The sequence below is a fragment of the Ambystoma mexicanum genome, chromosome 8, assembly GCF_040938575.1.
Source record: "Ambystoma mexicanum isolate Mex_15411 chromosome 8, UKY_AmexF1_1, whole genome shotgun sequence".
Lineage (NCBI taxonomy): Eukaryota > Metazoa > Chordata > Amphibia > Caudata > Ambystomatidae > Ambystoma > Ambystoma mexicanum.
The window spans coordinates 585221135-585239890 of record NC_090929.1 but is presented as its reverse complement, the minus strand read 5'-3'; the positions used below and the strand labels follow the sequence as shown (position 1 = coordinate 585239890).

The 18756-nt window shown below is 43.9% G+C and overlaps 1 protein-coding gene across 2 annotated transcripts in view; it reads right to left on the bottom strand.

The window, feature by feature from the left end:
* Positions 1–18756, bottom strand: part of RNF207 (ring finger protein 207) — a 1212833-nt gene that overhangs the window by 1118345 nt on the left and 75732 nt on the right. For both annotated transcript variants that reach the window (XM_069610286.1, XM_069610287.1), the window contains exon 2: positions 12932–13122. In XM_069610286.1, coding sequence (XP_069466387.1) covers positions 12932–13122 — 191 coding nt within the window. The remainder of the gene's footprint in view (positions 1–12931; positions 13123–18756) is intronic.

Here is an 18756-nt window from a genome sequence, read left to right as displayed (position 1 = left end):
CAAAGAAAATGTGAAGTGACACCAATAAACCTAATGAGGTTTTAGCTGTTTTGCATATTAAAGAGCATTTTGGGAAGATAAGACTTACCAAAGAGCTTTATATCTGTCGTATATGTGTGTAAGAGTTGTATAACTGAATCACTAAATACCAAAAGCACGCTCGGTTTGGTATGCGTTTACTTTTTTCTTAAAGTCACCCTAACAATAAAGTTTTGGCAAACACCAAGCATATATACAAGTTTGACCATCAAATAGTTTAATTGTTAGAGTGGAATGACTGCTCACATGTTAAAGTGTCTTACAGTGTAATGTATCAACCAAACTCTGAGAAAAATGACAACTAATAAATTAAAAATAAACTGTAAAAAAATGCTGATCCTCTGGCAATCTGCTGCCCTTGTCCTATTTGGGAATACTTCTATGGATACAGCACTGTGTGTTGCATGAAATTCCCATTTGTGAGAACCCATGACATTAACAGGCTGCATGTTCCTTCTTGGTAAAACCTTACCACCCAAGGGTCCCCGAGTGCTCTGCTGAAAGAATAAAGGTTATTAAGAGGCCACTGATAAACTGAGCAAACTCGAAACAAGAAAGTGTAAATGTATTTTCTTGAAAGCACGTAAATTGCTGATATTACGAATATTTTTGGGAGGAGTGTTGCAGTGTTTAGGTGCAGTCACCACGCTGGTTCTGCCAAAGCCCTACACAATTCCTAACAATTGATGGGCATGGTATAGAGGTGCCACTGAGGGCGATGTTTAACATAAAAAGTAGCTTGTCCCAAGAGACTTGGTGGGCTAGCAGTAGCAGCTGGAATGTGACCCTTCTCTTCACTGGAAACCAGTGCAATTTTCTAAGTACTTCCTAGCTGTAGTGTTCCGCAGCATCTGAAGCTGGTGTATAATGAATTCAGGCACACCAGCATAAAGTGATTTGCATTGGTCTAATTGTGAGCCAATAATATCCCTTGCAATAGCGTAACAGTGTTTTTTAGAAGGTAGAAGCCACATCTGCAAAGTAGCATCCAATGGAAGCTAGTATGTTTAAGCACCTGGCTCATCTATGGGGTCACAGCGGCAGTAGATAGAATCCAGAATGATACCTAGCATTTTTACTTTGGTTTGAAGTTTGAGAGCGTGTCCTACAAGCACAATTTCAGGGTAGATGTGCAGGGCTTTCATGATCAAGTGCAAGGGAACCCACAAGCAAAATTTAAATTTTTCAGTGCGTAAGACCCAGACAATGTTCTACCATGCATTGCTCTATGTGGCACAACATAGATTGAAGTCAAGCCATTTTGGTCTGATGGTTACGATCAAGACAAAAAATAATTTGAATATCATCCGTCGAGTTTTGAAACACTGCTCCCAGAGCCATTGAAAGGGTCATGTAATGGCTTCATATAAATATCGAAAAGAATGGGGTATATACAGGAGCCTTGCAGTGCCACATTGTCCCCTAATTCTACAGGTGCATTTATTTTCAATGGTGAGGTTCTATGACTGAGTAGAAAAATTTGCCAAATGACTGCATTCTCTAATATCAGAGCTGTCTCTCTAATACGATGGAAAAATAAGGAGTGATCAGTGTTATCAAACGCAGCCGAGATATCAAGTAGTATCAGGAGGCGTCCAGTCTTAATCCAAGTGCTATATCGATTACAAGACTTACATCTGACTTAAAACACTCAATTACTGGGAACAAAATGAGTGGTGCGAAAGCTCCTTATACAAATAGATCTAAAAATCATCAGCTAAGCCCGCTGTCTAACCAGAGCTTTGATTGTACCTCATCCAAACCAGGGCAAAGCCCCACAACCCTATATATGACAAACGTTCCGAAAATACCTAGATCCTCAAAAGAGAAAACAGAGTCACTGATCAATAAAGCTATTCACTTATTGTAGCACAAGAAAGGGTGTCTATCAGTGATTCGCTCAGATATAATCAAATAACTTTATTCAGCAGTCATGTCATCAAAGTACATCCTATAACATTATTATACATAGTAAACAAAGTACAACATGTCAAAAGAGAAGAAAGGAGGAAAGGAGCAACAAGAGTATAGGGGAAACAATGGCAAATCCCATTGGTTTGGTGCTCCCTTAATTATAATCATGGCCCAGATTGAAATACCACAGACTCCCTCGACCGTCTACATTAGTCCCCACTAGACCTTATTCCCACAGGAGTAAGATTTGTGCCAGTTAGGGGAGCAGTGAGTGGAGTAGTACCAAGTGGGCCAGCAAATCCTGGGTGAGCGCTCTGGCTGATTGTGAGACCGCTCTTGGCCATCCGACCAGCCCACCCACTTCTTCCCAGGACACTGTTGGCCATTGTCCAGTCCCAGAATTCAGTTTTTACAGTGGTGGTTCTTGCCCTCACTGGGCACACTACAATAAGCCACCATGGCTTCTCTGGACACAAAAGCACAACCCCTAACGGTGCGTAACCAATGTAGGCATTTGTTTAATAGGGCATCCCTTGGTTCTTTCTTGTTCACCATGAATTAGGCACCCTGTGGAGATATACTGTGGTACTTCTAGGCCACCCTTATTCATGGCACTTGAATGTGCTCCCTCTGTGCCATGGACTGTGTGCTCTAATTTCCTCCATACTGGAGCATTGAGTACCCGTAGGACTGAAATCACAGGCCACCAGTACAGTAGACACTGCCTTGGGTTTGGGGGACTTTCTGCGGTCCCCAATCTTAATGTCCATTTCACAATGGTCATTGTCCGGATGGGGTCTTACAGGATCCAGGCTGTGACAGGCAATGTTCGATTCACAGGTTACTAAGCTTAGACTATTTTGTTCTCTCCTGAAAGGAGAGAACAAAGTGTGCAGATCCTTACCCTGAGACAGTTACTCCCTGTAAACCTTTTTCCACTTTAAGACACAGATCCAAAGCCACCTTTGGAAAACTGTATATCTCACTCCATTCTCTCTTGGAACATCTCCGGTCTAAGCACCAAAAACATGGATCATCTGTTTCCAGGAAGCCTGACTGTTAGCCCATATATAAACTAGGCTATCGCTCCTTCTTCCGCCCTACATCTAAACTAAAAAAGGGTCACGCTATAGGTGGCCTATTCCTATGGGTTAGCATAGGCCTAGAAGCTACATGCAAATGATAGAATTGGAGTCACCAGATAGTTTGCATCTAGTACACCCTGTTTGTATAATATGCACTGTATCAGTATTTAAAATTGCATTGTGAAACCTAGGCCTTTCTACATCCATTCAGCACTCTTAAACTCAGGTGTGTTTTCTTCTCCGGTCTTAAAATGTGCATTTTGAGAGCTCTTTAATTCTAAGTGTTGTCGTCCTGTCTTATTGCTCAACCGGCTTGCCTCTAACTGTCTCGTCTGCCTACACCCTGCCCTGTGTCCTTCTCTAGTGTCTCCCCTTCTCCCTTCCACCTCTCTCCTCTCCCTACCTACTCTATGATGCTCTCTGTAACTCCTATCTTTTCTAACTGCTTCTCTATTGACTATCCTGCTCTCCTCACTAGATCTGGTAGGAAGAAGTTGTTAAAAGGACATCCTGGTCTCCAACCCAAGCCACCCTATCGCTGACACCTACACCAGTGCCTCCTCCAAGGAAACTCTCACCGACATCCTCTTTGCCGTTCCTTCGCCAGACCTATGGACCCTTCATATGGTCTCTGTGCTCTCTCCTTTCTCCTCTTCTCCCATTAATGGTGGCACTCGGTGGTACGCCCTCCTGTCCTCTGTCCATTCCTCTAAGGTCATCATTAATGTTTACTCGAGTGGGGCCGTCCTGGTCCAAGTCCCTCAGGCCAACCTTCCCCTCTTTAATAGATGCTTCCTGCGCTTCATCAATTTCCTTTCTTCTCCTGCTGTCCCCTATGCCCCTTCTGTGGCTACCTCGCCTCCTCCTGCTGCCTCCTCCTCGGGTACCATGCCTTCTCCTTCCCTCTCTGCCCCCTCGCCGGGTCCTTCTACACCTACACTGGGCGTACCTCTGATCTGTACCCCTCCCGGAAGTCCTTAAAGGATGGCAACCTTCTCCATATAGCCTCTCTAAACTCTCGCTCAGCTGTCAAACACTCCTCCGACATCTGCCGCCTTCTGGAAGAACTTGACCTCAATGTCCTCGGTCTCACCAAGACATGGTTCACAGCCAGCTCTGTCACTAGCTTTGACACGCACTCCCTGATGGCTACAAGATCCTCTCCAAACCCAGGTCCAACCGCTCTTGAGGGGGTGTAGCCCTGATCTTCCCCGAGTGGATTCCTGCCTCTTTCACTCCTACGCAGGCCTACTCCTCTTTTGAATGCCTCGTCTGCAGGCTCTCCCTCTCCCCTAGCCATTCCCTTTCTGTGGCTACTATCTATCGGCCACCTGGTGCGATCTCCTCCTTCCTCTCTGAGTGGGCGGACCTCTCCTCCTCACTCCTGGCCTCAACCACTCAACTCCTCCTTATTGGAGACTTCAACATCCAACTGGATGCCACCTGTCCTCCTTCTGGACTCTTTCACAACCTCTGTGACTCTCACTCACTATTCTCCCCTCTGGCCCAACTCACTCTGCAGGGCACACTCTGGACGTTCTGATCTCCTCAGACCTCCCCCTTTCTGTCCCTCTCTCCACTCCTCTCTCATGGAGTGATCACTTTCTCCTCTCCTCCCACCTCACTCTCCATACCCCTCAGGCCAAGCCACTTCCATCACTGCCACGCACCTTCTCGGTCATTCGACCCATGAAGTGCGTATCAGTTGAGGCTTTCGCGGCCCCTTTCCCCCATTGGCTGACTCTCACCCTGACACAGCCCTCTCGACACTCCACTCTTCTATATCTGATACTCTTGATATCCTTGCCCCTGTGATGAGAATCCACATGAAGCCTGAAGCCCAAAGCCAAGTGCAACTCCTGGTACAACTCAGACCTCGTCACCTTAAAACGCAAGTGCAGGGTGGCTGAGAGGAAATGGCATGCTTCATGTACATCCTCTGACAAACTGGCTTGCCGCCAGCTCCAAAGGCAATACCGGCTCTCTGTCCTCACCAAGAAGAGAGCTCCTATCCAAGACCGCGTCTCTGCGGCATCGAACAACTCGGCTGAACTCTTCAAAATCTGCAAGGAACTGGCCAATCCTGCCGCAGTATCTACCTCTCCTGTCCCTTCCCAAGCCCTCTGCATGGCACTGGCTTCTCACTTCATCTCAAAAACTCAGGACATCCTGTCCTCACTCTCCTCCTCTCCCCTCCCTCCCTCTACTCCCTGCTCTTCCTCTGACCCTTCTGCAGCCACCTCTCTTCCCTCCTTCTCTGCCTTTCCCCTGTTCTCCGCAGACAAGGTTTCTAGACAAGTCCGATCTATAAATGTCTTGTCAAAACAGGTTCACCCCTGTTCCTCCAAAACCCTCAAGGACCACATTGACCCCCTGGCTCCTGCCCTGTATGATTTCTGCAATCACTCTTTCGCCACTGGAGTCCTCCCACCCCCCCTGAAGCACTCCCTTGTGCACCCTCTCCTTAAGAAACCCTTTGCCGACCCCTCCTGCCCGGCTAACTATCACCCAATCTCCATCACTCCCTTCCTGGGCAGGCTCCTAAAGAAACTGGCCATCTCCCAGCTTAATCTCCACACTGAATCTGTTGGTTGTCTTCATGACCATAAGTCTGGCTTGAGAGCTGCCAGAAGCATGGAAACTGCTCTTCTGAACATCCGTGAAGACCTGCTCTCCAACCTTGACTCTAACACACCATGTGTCCTCATCCTGCTTGATCTCTCTTCTGCCTTTGACACTGTCAACCATGCCATCCTGCTCAACCGTCTCCGTGATAACCTGGGTATCACTGGTCAGGCTCTGGCGTGGCTGACCTCTTTCCACTCTGACCGACCCTCCCAGGTCCAACTTGGGCCCTTCGTCTCCACCATAATTGGCACTCCTTGCCCACCGCATTGCCGCTCTCTGCCCCAACTTTCAGTGCTCTGCGGATGACACCCAGCTCATTTTCAGGCTACATTCGGCCTCCTCTTCTCCTTCCCTCATCGCTGACTGTCTGTCTGCTATCCAGGAATGGTGTGCCGCCAATGACCTCTGCCTTAATGCCAGTAAGACTGAGATTCTCCTCATCGGCACACCCGCTCCCTCCTTTCCTGTAGCTCTCTGGCCGGCCTCTATTGGCCCTCCTCCTGCTCCCACCTGCAAGGCTAAATGCCTTGGGGTCATCTTCGACTCCACACTCTCCTTCTCTCCTCACATCTCTGACATCTCTAAGAAGTGACACTACCAGCTGCACCTCCTCAGAGGTATTCTTCCTTTCATCTCCTTCCCCCAGAAGCTCACTGTCTCCAGAGCTCTGGTTCTCGCTAGGCTGGATTACTGCAACAGCCTCTTTCTAAATCTTCCTGCCTCTACTCTCCGCCCTTTGCAAGTCATCCAGAACAGGACTGCGAGACTTGCCCTTGGCCTCAAGCCCAGGGATCGTATCTCTCCAGGGCTGACATTTTTGCACTGGCTCCCAGTGGCTGGGAGGATTACGTTCAAAACCTTATGCATTGTCCACAAGGCCTTCTGGGGCATAAGACCTCAATACCTTCAACTCTCTCTTCCTAACTATCTGCCTTCTCGAGCTCTTCGCTCATCCGCCTCCAACTCCCTCAAGGTCAGTCGCTTCTCCAAGCAACAAGTTGGTGGTAGATCTCTTTCTTCGGCTGGGGCCTCCCTCAGGAACAGCCTCCCTGCTTTCCTTAAACTTGAGCAGAACCATCTCTGGTTCAGTAAGTACCTCAAAACATTTCTCTTTGCTTCTGCCTTTTCTCCTCCTCTCCCCTGCTGACCTCTTGGCTGTAACCGGAACTGCACTGGTTATCTGGACACCCTCTGATCTCGGGCCCAGGTCCCTCCCCCACCAGTATCACACACTTGAACTGCCCGCCTGGCAACCCCCTAACTTGGGGACTGTTTCTCTATCCCTACAGTCCCCCTACCAGCCCTTGACACCTGATGTCTGCACTTACCCATGCACTTGCCACATGCTGGCCTTACTTTTATTTATTGTTATTATCTTTTCCCTTCTACTGCACTGTCCCTTCCGCCTTCCCACGCACTTGCGCGATCTCAATGACACCTGGCCTAGTAGGATCGTTGTCTGTCCTCCCTTTGTTACTCCTCCCTTGCCTCGTCACACCTTGAAACACTTGTGTATAGGCGCGTTATAAATGCCATATCATATCATACTTGGTTTTAAGGGGGACCAACTTTAATAATCCTAAACACCTATTTAAGACCCAACCAAGCAGCAATAAACAACCTAGAGCAATCCCTAGCATTTGTCCTTAACAACACTGCTAACGTAGAAGAAAGAATTCTCATCTTATTGGGAGATATGAACTGCCAGCTTGAACCTAAAACTTTATTATGGAAGATGTAAAAATGCAGGGGGAAACCTGGGGTATACCAGATCTCCATGCCCATCCTCCTCGGTGTAGTTATCCTTTAGCAAACAGCCTTGCTGCAGTCACTCACCTCCAGGGGTTGATAGGATGTAATGGTTGTTTTTCAGAGAATATCCCTGCACATGTCACCTATAGGACAATGACCAAGCAGAGTCATAGAGACTATATCCTAATCAATGTAGATTATTGGTTTATAATCAAATTATTTCAAGTAATTGAAGGTACAGAGGGTAACCGTGATCCCCTGATTGCGAACATTGCTTTCAGTGCTACTCAAAATAAGGATTTAAACACCTTCTCCTATCCTCTGAGTATAGATTCTGCAACTAACCGGAAGACTATTAGATGTCCTTCAATTAATAACACTCCTGTTCTTTTGTCTCTTTATTCAAATGTGTTACCTTTACTGGAAGAATACTCTTTAAGTAATACAACCTTGTCTCACTTGGACTTTCATGATAAGCTGACTATCTGTCTCATTGAGGCCACTAGGCTGAAGAAATTGAGGGATTTGTGGTCTATGAATATGAATGGTGTAAAAGTGGATTAAGGATATGCAACCAATAACATCCCAGGTATAATTGTGCATGAACTTTTCCAGTCCCAGTTAAGGTGAATCCAGACTTGTTGAAAGCCAATAAAGACCAGTGCCCTATATTTTCGCCTAAAGACCAATCCCCGCTCTCCACTGATCATTTACTCTTTTCCTTAGCTGAAGTGGACAGAGCCCTTCTATCACGGCATGCCAACAAGGCTCCCGGTCTATACATCCTGCCAGCAGATCTTTTCAAGAATAAAGCTGGATTCCTGGGCTCCTTTTTTGCGGAATTTCTTCAACGGAATTAATACTACATGCAACATCCCTGTTTGCTAGAAGGATGCCATAATAATTCAAATTTACAAAAAGGGTGATACAGAGGTCAAACTATAGGCCAATATCGCTAATTGATTGTTTAGCCAAAACATATGCAAACATTATTCTCTATCGGCTGCAGGAATGGGCCGATAGAGAATGGGACAACCATATTATATCTGGAGCACAGGCTCAGTTCCAAAAAAGAGTTTTGCCAATTGATCAATTTTTTAGGATGTTTTTCATTCTACAAAAACATGTTAAATTGAAGGGCTAGACTTTGAATCTGGCATTCATTGATTTACAAACAGCCTTTGACACAGTGCTACAGTACCTACTATGGTGGACTCCTTTAGATTATAAAATCCCACTCCATTTGTTTTATGTGATTCAATCTCTATATGATGAAAAATATGCTTTAATTCGCTGGAGACTTAAGGGAGACTGTACTCAACTGGTGAACATCAATGTGGGGGCTAGGCAAAGTTGTATTTTAGCCTCATTGTTGTTTCTTTCATATATCAATGACTTTGCCATTATGATTAATAATATGGATGCTGATGCCCCCTGTTTAGGTGGAAAGAGGTTGGGACCCTTACTATTTGCGAGCAAGGCGGTCCTCATCTCTAAAACCACGTCAGTTCTGCAACATCAGCTTACTGTTTTTGCAAAACCAATGTAAGGAAAAGTGATAATACCTCTAAAACAAAAATAATGGTTTGTCACACAAAGTACGCTATGCATCTCTCACCTCATTTTTACTCAATAAATGATATTAGAAATCGTACCAGTCTTTACATGTCCAGAAGTTCAAATATCAAATAAATTAAACTGGCTGTTAGAAAAAGAAAACAGCGAACTGACTCTAGAATAGCTAGGTGGTGCTGTTGTGAATTTTTCTTTTTGTTTCAGAGGTAAAACATGATCACATGATATGAGAGTCTGTAAAGCCCAAGCCACCCCAACTGCAGTCAATGGGGTTAAAATTCAGGGATATAACCCTGTACAAAATTACAGGTGAGAGAAAATATAATCCTCAAACATCTATTGGATTTACCTGCCCCATCATCCCTTGTTACCATAGAGCTAAGCATAACAGAAATGAAACTCAATGTTATGCTTAAGCCTCTTTTGGCTAGAAATGTGTAACAGTAGCAAATTGTCTGGTTATAGAGAGGGTGTATGTGACATCCTACAGACCCATGGAGCAACATTGTTGCCATGACTTGTGTTTGTCATGAACATGTTTTCTCAAATAGGCTTATCGACCCTCTGGGACTAACATACCATCAAAAGCCATTTTAATAACACACTATAATGACTGGGATCATAAAGAAAAGTTGAAATCATATTACTCACACCAACTATCTTCAATGTATAGCTCATAAAAATTGTGTTCAGGCATGGAGAGTTACCTTGACTTCCCAGGACCCACGAATGCGAAAACTCTTTATACCAAAATGCGTCTTGGCATAATACCTCTTGCAACGTATACAAGCTATTGGGGATTGAACATCACAATTGAATGCCCTTCTTTCAAGATTATTATGGAAGATGAACTGCACTTTCTGTTTTTATGTCCACTGTATGATGCCCTTTGGAGTGAATGGCTTAAACCAATTTTAAACTATAATCGAATCAGAACTAGAAGGGGAGCTATCGGACTACTTAAGAATAACCCCTCTCTACCTGGTTGTTCTGCTGTTTCAGCTTTTTTAATGAAAACTGTTGCTTTCAGGAACAACCTTCTTAAGAAGTAACAATGTTGACTTGAAAATCATTGAGAATATAAAATACTTATAGTCTTTCTAGATCTTTGTAATGATATCTTGTTTTTACTTTTTAAATTGTGTATTTTATGTGATAAGTATTTATATTTTTGTACTGCATTGTATGAATTTCTCTTGTTGTGTATGTCGACATAAAGCTTGTCAACAACAGCATCAGGAGGCCTATGTGACCCTGATCCATGATCTATAAGCATGAATCCTTTATGTCTAGTAGTGCCAGCTAAATACCTCTACCAGGGCAGAAGCCAGATGGACGATTCCCTAAAAGGTGCTGCAATTCAAGGTGGGCATGCAATTGAGTGGTGGCTACACTGGGCAGAATCTTCAGAATAAAAGCGGTATTTGTGATAGGGCGATAACTGGCACAATCTTCAGGATCAATAGATTTACTTTCAAAAGAGGCATATCCCATGCTTGTTTAGGTACACCTAGAACCAGACAATCTTTAAAGGAAGCTCTAATTACTTCACCAATCAATGGGCACAAAATATCTGCAAAATCCATGGTGACGCTAGCGGTACATGCGTCGCTAGGCCAGGTGGAGGGTTTAAGTGTGGCAAGAATGGTTTTATTTTCAATAACAGAAATAGAATGGAAATCGAACAACCTGACAGTGTTTCAGTGTGATCCAAAGGGTGCTGTTTGAATTGTATGGGGCTCATTTCCTGAGTGCTAAGACATGTGTCCTCATTACGGGTGAGCTGGTCTGATAGAAATGCCCCAAAAAATGCTGCTACAATCGTTTCTGGAATTTTTACTGTACTCTAGTTATGACTTTAAAACCCACAAATCACAATCATGACTACACACCTGCATGTCTGGCTAAACGCCATGCTTCTGAACTAAGCAAGTTTATCTATAGCTTTGTAATTTCCTCCTTTGCCCAAGGTACGGTCCCAAAGGATCTTAAAATATCTTTTCTGACACCTCTGCTAAAGAAACCCTTGCTGGCTCACAATACATTTCAGAACTATCGCCGAATTGCAGGCCTGACATGGCCTGTGAAAATTCTTGTAAAGGGTTCTACCTCTCAATTAAAAAAGTTCCTTGAAGACCATTATCTTCTCAACTTATTTCAATCAGGTTTCAGGCAAAGTCACAGAACAGAGACAGCACTTCTTGCTGTCTGGGACGACATCCTGAGATCAGCTAATGAGGGTGACTTTAGTCTGTTGGCTATGCTCGACCTCTCTGTGGCATTTTCGATATTCTTAAATCTTGATTGATCGAAGTCGCCCAAGTGGTGGATGATTCTTTAAAATGCCACAGAGAGGTCGAATGGGAGTTCACTACTTCAGCTCACTTCCCGTCCCCTGTGGTGTTCCACAAGGCTCCTCCATATTACCTGTGCTATGTATTATCTATAATGGACCACTTTTGAGCATCTTTTCCAAATTCAACCTACTTTATCATTCTTATGCTGATGACACACATATTTACATATGGGTTAACAACTCCTCAAACTCAATGAAACAGATATCCGTATGTGCACAAGAAATAAACGTTTGGATGCTGTCAAATATGTTGCAACTAAATCCTACCAAAACAGAGGTTATCCTTTTTGGTCCTAAACATCTCGTGGCTGACCCATGCCATCTACCCCCCTGCCGCTCTCTATTTGGTTTTCCTGTCTCTTATACAGACAAGGGCAAACATCTTGGCTGCATTTGGCAGTCCAATTTGAATTGCAACCAGCAGGTTAGTGAGACAGTAAAGTCTATGTACTACAGGCTCAGACTTCTGTGACTCCTTCTTTCTCTTATTTCAGAAAAAATACCTACCTGTAGTCATTGGATCATTGATAAATTCCAAACTTGAAATAAACTGTAAACCTATTTTCTCAGGGATTCCAACAAATCAAATTAATTGCCTGCAAGTTGCCCAAAATGCAGCCATCAGACTTATTTTTAATTTGCCAAAATCTGCACCCGCTTCCTCCTATCGTAGAAGACTTAATTGGTTACTGGTAACACCATTGTTAACAGTGCCAGTGATTCTTTAATTTCGCTGCCAGTAGGTACATGTATTTGAATTTTGGTTTGTAGTCCTTGAACAAAAGCACTTTCTACATTCGTTTTTGTGCATCTTGCCTACAATATTCAATTTAAAAGTGAGTCTGTATGTAATGTAATGTGCAATTTGTGCATTAGCGGGATTTGAGGTGCAAGCATATGGAGCAATTTGCCTAGTGCCCCAGATTGTAGCTATATAGGGAAGCCATACATATTTTGGCTCCACATTCGACAACAACTCAACCAATAAGCCACATTTCCCACTCGTTTTCTCAGTTGAACCACTTGCCATGTACGCAGGTTATTCAGAGTCAGCCATTTGTTCAGTTGTGATTGTCCCCCTACACAATTAGTTTTGCTTGCATTTTACATCGTCCATCTCTCCCAAAATATTTGCGTGCTTGAGATTGGACTGGTTAATCGACATACATCCGGATTCCAGATAGTGGAGAGATAAACGCTGGTAATTGCCAAGTTAGGTGTGTATCTGGACTGAAATGTGGTGATCCTGGATACTTGTACTCTTATGGACTACAGAATTGTTGTATGATGAAAGGTTATGGTCCTCAATGGCCTTTCTTTACCAACAATAAGATACAGCTTGGCTTATGAAAGATATTTATTTCCAGTAAGATTTGCCAAGCTACTGGAATAACTGGAATAGCGGTAATAATGATACTACATCACTAGTTACTAATTGTATTAAACCAATACCAATAAACACTTATTCTCTGATTATATCAGAAAAGCCAATTGAAATAGCTTCTAGCATTTTAAATGTGGTTCATAGAATGTTATATAGATTGAACATAGACTAAATTCTAATTATTTGTACATTTCTTACCCACAGAGAGGACAGTTGAGACGACTGTCCACAGCACGGCCACGCAAGCAGCTGGCACAGAAGTTGTGATAACAGTCCAGGAGGCAAGGATGCTCATATTGCTCGTGGCACAAAAAGCAAACCAGTGGGTGGCAATTGGCATTGTCCAAGTCATGTAAATTTTCCAGTGCAGAAAATATCCCCCCAGACATCTGCAAAACAAAACAATATTCAGCAGAATCAGTACAAAATAACTGGGACTACTATTTAGAGGAAAGATTTTTTAACAGCGTTCTGATTGGCTCTAATGATACATATACTTTTCTGTTTTAAAGCTAAATGTGGCTGTGAGAGACATCTTTTGAAATTGAGTGTGACTAAATGTACAATTTACATTGAAAAGATGAGGTTACCGTGTATATTTAATGCCCATCACTGGTGTCCAAGTGAAATCACAAGTGCTTTTCCTAGAAAAAAATATGCCTAAATAATCAATACATGATACTCTGTAGTTTTCATTATGAAATATTTTGAAAAGAAATGACATTATGTCCAGTTTGTTGCATGGAAATAAATGTGTGTTCCCCCATCAATAAAAAGGGCACAAGCCTACTCTTGGCCTTACAAATGGCATTGAGTGTAAACCCCGAAGAAGCAGTAGAAGGGTTCTAACAACCTGATGACTTTTCTTTCATGCAGCAGGAAAGATTATTTCCAAAAAACACACTGGAGTCAAGATTAACTTTTGTCAAATATTTTCTAATGAAAACTATAACGCTAACATGGGATGATTGTTTATATAGACCTCCTCTAAGTGTTCAATGTCAAAGCATTTTGATGTAACAGTGTCCAACTGATAGTCACGATTACGATTCTGTTGCTGCAATACCTCAGGTTTTAACACTGATCCACAGAGGAGGTAAATCGTGGCAAAATGAGGTGGGCTAGCCTTCATGCTCATTCAGTTTTTCAGATAGCTGCAGAAAATATCAAGACCTTTACAAATGAGTGCTCATATGACTGGGCTAGTGCCTAGAGGACCAGCTGGATTGGCAGGGATACTCGTTTCATTCATAAACCCCATGACACGTAAAGACCACAAGGTTGAAAAGACAGATACAGATTCTATTCTAGAGATAGAGGTCCTATTCTAGAGATAGAGATAAAGATACTCTGCAGCACGCTGCACACCACAGGAATGTTAGGACCCCGAGGACATGTTGAGCATGCAGGGGAGTGTTTTCATTCGTAAGTTTCCCAACCAGTGGCACAGTATGTTGAAAGAACTTTTCTTTTTAACCAGCCAGCAAACACGGGTCAGTTATATGCCTTCCATCTTCTTTGTCCACTGAAACCTTCCAAGAATGATCCTATTACTTTTGCTCAGGCTTGGGGCCTATAGGTTTGTACATACTTCTACTTAAAAGTGCTTTAGCTCCTGCACCAACTCTGCTAGCCTTCTTCAGACCCCATGAACATGGACAGGTCAAGCAGGGGTGGACTGGGAGGCACAAGAGACCCTGGAAATAATTTTCAAAGTGGCCCCATATTACACATTTTCAGCAAACCCAACCTGTTTCCTATGGGGAATTTGGAAATACCACAGAAAGGAGGCCCAGGGTGCAGAGGGCAGAGGCCTACCAGGAAATCTCCAGAGTTCACTGTAGGCCACTCCAACACTGAGGTCGAGCCATAATCGGTGCTCATATATGCTCACAGGTGACCTGCGGCTGCTTGGATTTGAACCTGTGTGCCTAGAACCCCTCCTTTGACTGATGGTCCAAATACTTAGGCTTCATATGTACATGGACAGAAAATGCCCTTAACGGTATAGAGACTTAGGGCAATTGGATGGGACACTTGGCATTGGAGGGCATACATTTCAAACAACCATTTAGCAATTGTACTTTGAACTTTTAATTGTTAATCCAAGGCATAAGGGCTACGGCCTGTGAGTGATAAAAGGGCTGATTAGGACTCGAATCAAATTCGGCTCCTGGTATAATTTGTCGCTTAACACTTTCACTTTAATTGGGTGGGTTTGGCTTTTTGCTAACACTAGACTGCTCCTTTATAACGAACCTAAATTGTGTAATTAATGTCATTGGATCTTACATGTTTTATTACCATTTTAAACACATTTTAGTGAATTATTAGGGGACAAACCTAGTTTCACAGAGGCCGTTCAAGAGGCGGGCATGGACCAACGGCTCAAGTAAACAAGCAGGTATTGGACTGAAAGGTTCAGAAGCAATAATAACCAGTCCAAAATTCCTTCCAGAATATATAGGCAATTAACATTATAAAAGTGTGGAGAAACATAAGGTAGATAAGAGGACGATATAAAATAGACATTAGACTACAAGACACTATGCCCTGTTGATATGTAGAGATCATTAAACGCACTCCAAACCGCATCATATTTATCCAGAGCATGCTTCCTGACATACAGTACTCGTTCCCTAGTGAAACGGGTTACAAGATCCTGCAAATACTATTCCCAAAAAGAATTTGGATGGAGATTTCCTGGACGTTAAGACCTCCTTCTATGCCATGACAATCGCTCTATTACACTATTTGTTGCAACTTCAGGATATGTCAAGGTTGCATGGGAATACTCCAAACTGGATTGTTTGATGAATCTTTCGGAGTCCTGAAGGCACGCCCCTGCACGCTAACTCCAGAAACAATATAGCCCGCAAAGATAAAACGGCCCAAGACACGCTTCCAAGGATAACAAGTATTTATTTCTACAAAATAGAAGTGCATCAGCAAAGAACTCTGCTGCCGCTGAACGTTCTGAGTTCCGAAGGCATGTGCAGCACATTATAAGAACAAACGATGTCCCTGATGATGCCACTACACATAGTACAATTCTACAATACGAACTGGAGGAGCCCTATACATGTAGGGCCTGCTCCATATGGGATGCCAGGACATTGGTCCATCTTCATCTGTCTATCTTTGTCCACGTGGCGTCACTAGGCTCATCATCTGTGGTGATTCTGGCCTAGCAATTAGTTGGCTACTTGCATAAACAATGTTATGTTATAACAATGCTCCTGGCACATACAGGGATGGGTTTGAGGGGGTGAGCCGAGGTCACACTAACTCACATGCTTCACTCGCTGCACAAATCACGTGACCCATTTCAGAAGGTGCGATAGCCTTGCCATCTGATTTTAGTGATCAATCGAGGGGTCATGGGATGAAAGCATGGCAAAGCTGTATTTCTCATGTGGAGATCATTAGGGGCAGAATGGCCCTTCTATCTGCTTCATGGGATGGTACTGCCAAGAGATGTTCTGCTCCCTTTTCATGAGCTTGCAGGGCGCATTCTTCCCAGGGCGTGAGGACCTGTAACTTTCTAAACAATGGAAGATGTTGTGGATCACTGAATCCTGGCCAGGGTGGGGATGGTGTTCGCGCTCATGCAATGGGTCTAATACTAACACACTAATGCTGTTTGTTTGAAGTGCTTGGGCCTAAATTCTAAGATGGCTGCCGCTTGGCAAGATGGTGTCCACACAAGTATCTACCATATAGCTTGTAATGCATGCACTAAGGTGATCGTGAACCCTCCTCTATGTGCACCCCTGTCCCCCCTGCTCCCTGGATGTGCTCTGTCAGTGTTTATTTCTCTTTCAGTATCGCCTAGGGGCATGGGAAGTACCTCTCTCCTTCCCAACATTCTCCCCTTTCGTTAATCCTAAATTAGCCAACTCCCCCGCAGTGTCATTGGAAGCTAAGTTCCAATATATATTCTCCTCTTCCCTCTGCACCCGCTCTATCCTTTCTGCTTCCAGGTATGGTGGTGACCTGTCCTTTGGAACCCATGCTCTGCAAACATCCCGTAAACTTGCACCAGACTGGGCGTATTCCTCTGGGGTACATGTCATGTAAAAACAACCCCAATCTTGCTAAATCAACCCAGTGTTCTGTATAATTTTCGGGGTCTGGTGGGGGTGTGTTGATTGTGCCACGTGGGTGTAATGGATAAAATAATCTCTATCATACAGGGTTTGTTTGTGTCATCTTTCTGGGAACCGCGAGGTGCTTTGGGTGTTCCCCCAATTGAGACCATCATCATTGCGCTATTGGGCACTGCTTTGGAACAACATCGAAATCCAATTTGGCGTGTGCAAAGGATGACCAAGATGAGGAACATGACGGGCAGTAGCATTTTCACAATCGCCCCCAGCCAGGATGGAGCCCAAGAGAAAGTCAGAGAGAACCTATCTTCACTCTATATTCAAACTTCTTTCTTCATGCGCACTTCCAGGTTGTGTAGAACTTCAATTATGTGTGACAGAGAGCCATTTTCAGCATCTTCGGGCGGCACAGGAATCCCTGATTCTTTTGCACACACCTACCTCCACAGCACTAAGCATATCTAGAACACAGCGATTCTGCATCGTCATCAGCCTCAGGGTGCATTGTTTCACATTTATGAGATGGAACCCTTGCTCAGTGTCGATAGTAAGCTGTATCAGTTCCCAACGGACAACCTGCAGCCATTTAGAGTTGGGTCCAGTTTGCACACCGGGCTGCAACAAGGATGTGAAGAAAGTCTCTGCTTTGGTGAAGAGCCTGTATTCGTCTGGTATGTCATCAAGCAAGTTTGATGAGTCTTTGGACAGATAGTTGTTCTTTTCTTCCTTTGCAGTGTTACGCCTTTCTCTTTCCCAGGGAGGGTGTGGAACTTTGATGCTGTCAACAGGTTTCTTGTCTCTTCTTCAGAGGTTAGAAAGGTGGCAGGGCAAAAGTCTCTGTCGGCCCCCTTTGCAAATGTACTTCTGGGATTACAAGCAGGGCTGAGTGCAGAGTGGCCAGTGAACAATAGTCCCTCCATGATGGTGGGAGGTGCAAGTACGCTTCTGGGCCGCACAACCAATAGTAATCCATCACTGCAGCTGTGCCTTTCTTGAGATCAGGAATGAGCAGAGTCATATTGCACTGTTCGTTGGCCCCTACAGATACTGTTCCAGCACTTTAAAAGCAAAGTTCATATGTTTCTTCTCTGTGCATTTTCACCGGTTTCTTCATTGCTTCAATCCATCTTAGCTTTGTGATGTATTCAGTCCAGAACTGTGCACATGCTACTTCTACCCGGGCCAGAACCCCTTCTTTGTATCCCATTAGACCCTCTGCCATGCAACTAACCATTGTTTCTTGCCAATTGTTATTTGTGTATTTCAGTCCTTGTATCACCAAGTAGGGTTTTTCAGGCATGTGCTCCCTTTTGGATTTTTATCGCATTGCAGGCTATCTGGTTCAACAAGTTCAAGTCTCACATTATATGCCTGGAAAGTGCCCCTGAGCCGACATAGCGCAAGATGTACTGGGCATTGCACCTCTAGAATTGGCACTAAGACCTTGGGTGCCCCTGAGGCATGCGGTATCAACGATCACACATAACAACTGCCATTCACTTTGTTCCTCCCCACTAAGCTCATGTCCGTATACCAACTATTAGATTTTTCTGGGTGACACACATCTTCTATGGCATCGAGCCCAAGCCCGTGGTAGGCGTCATATTTCGCCCTTCGTGCTTGTCTCTTTGTACATTTGGGTGCACCTATATATCCCTTAATAACACTACTAATATTATTTACATTAGTAAAGTCTGTGTTATAGAAAGCATTAGAAATTCTTAAAAACAGTAGGAACATAGCCATATATTCTAACAATCCAGTGCGAGGAGATACATTGTTATTATGTACAGAATTGTTGACATGTTGTTGTGTAAAGTTGGGCATTGAGGTAAATAAATGTTCAGTTTCATTTGGGTGTGTGGTATTTACAGTGAGATTGTAATTTCTTCCTCTACCCCCAATCTCCCTCTT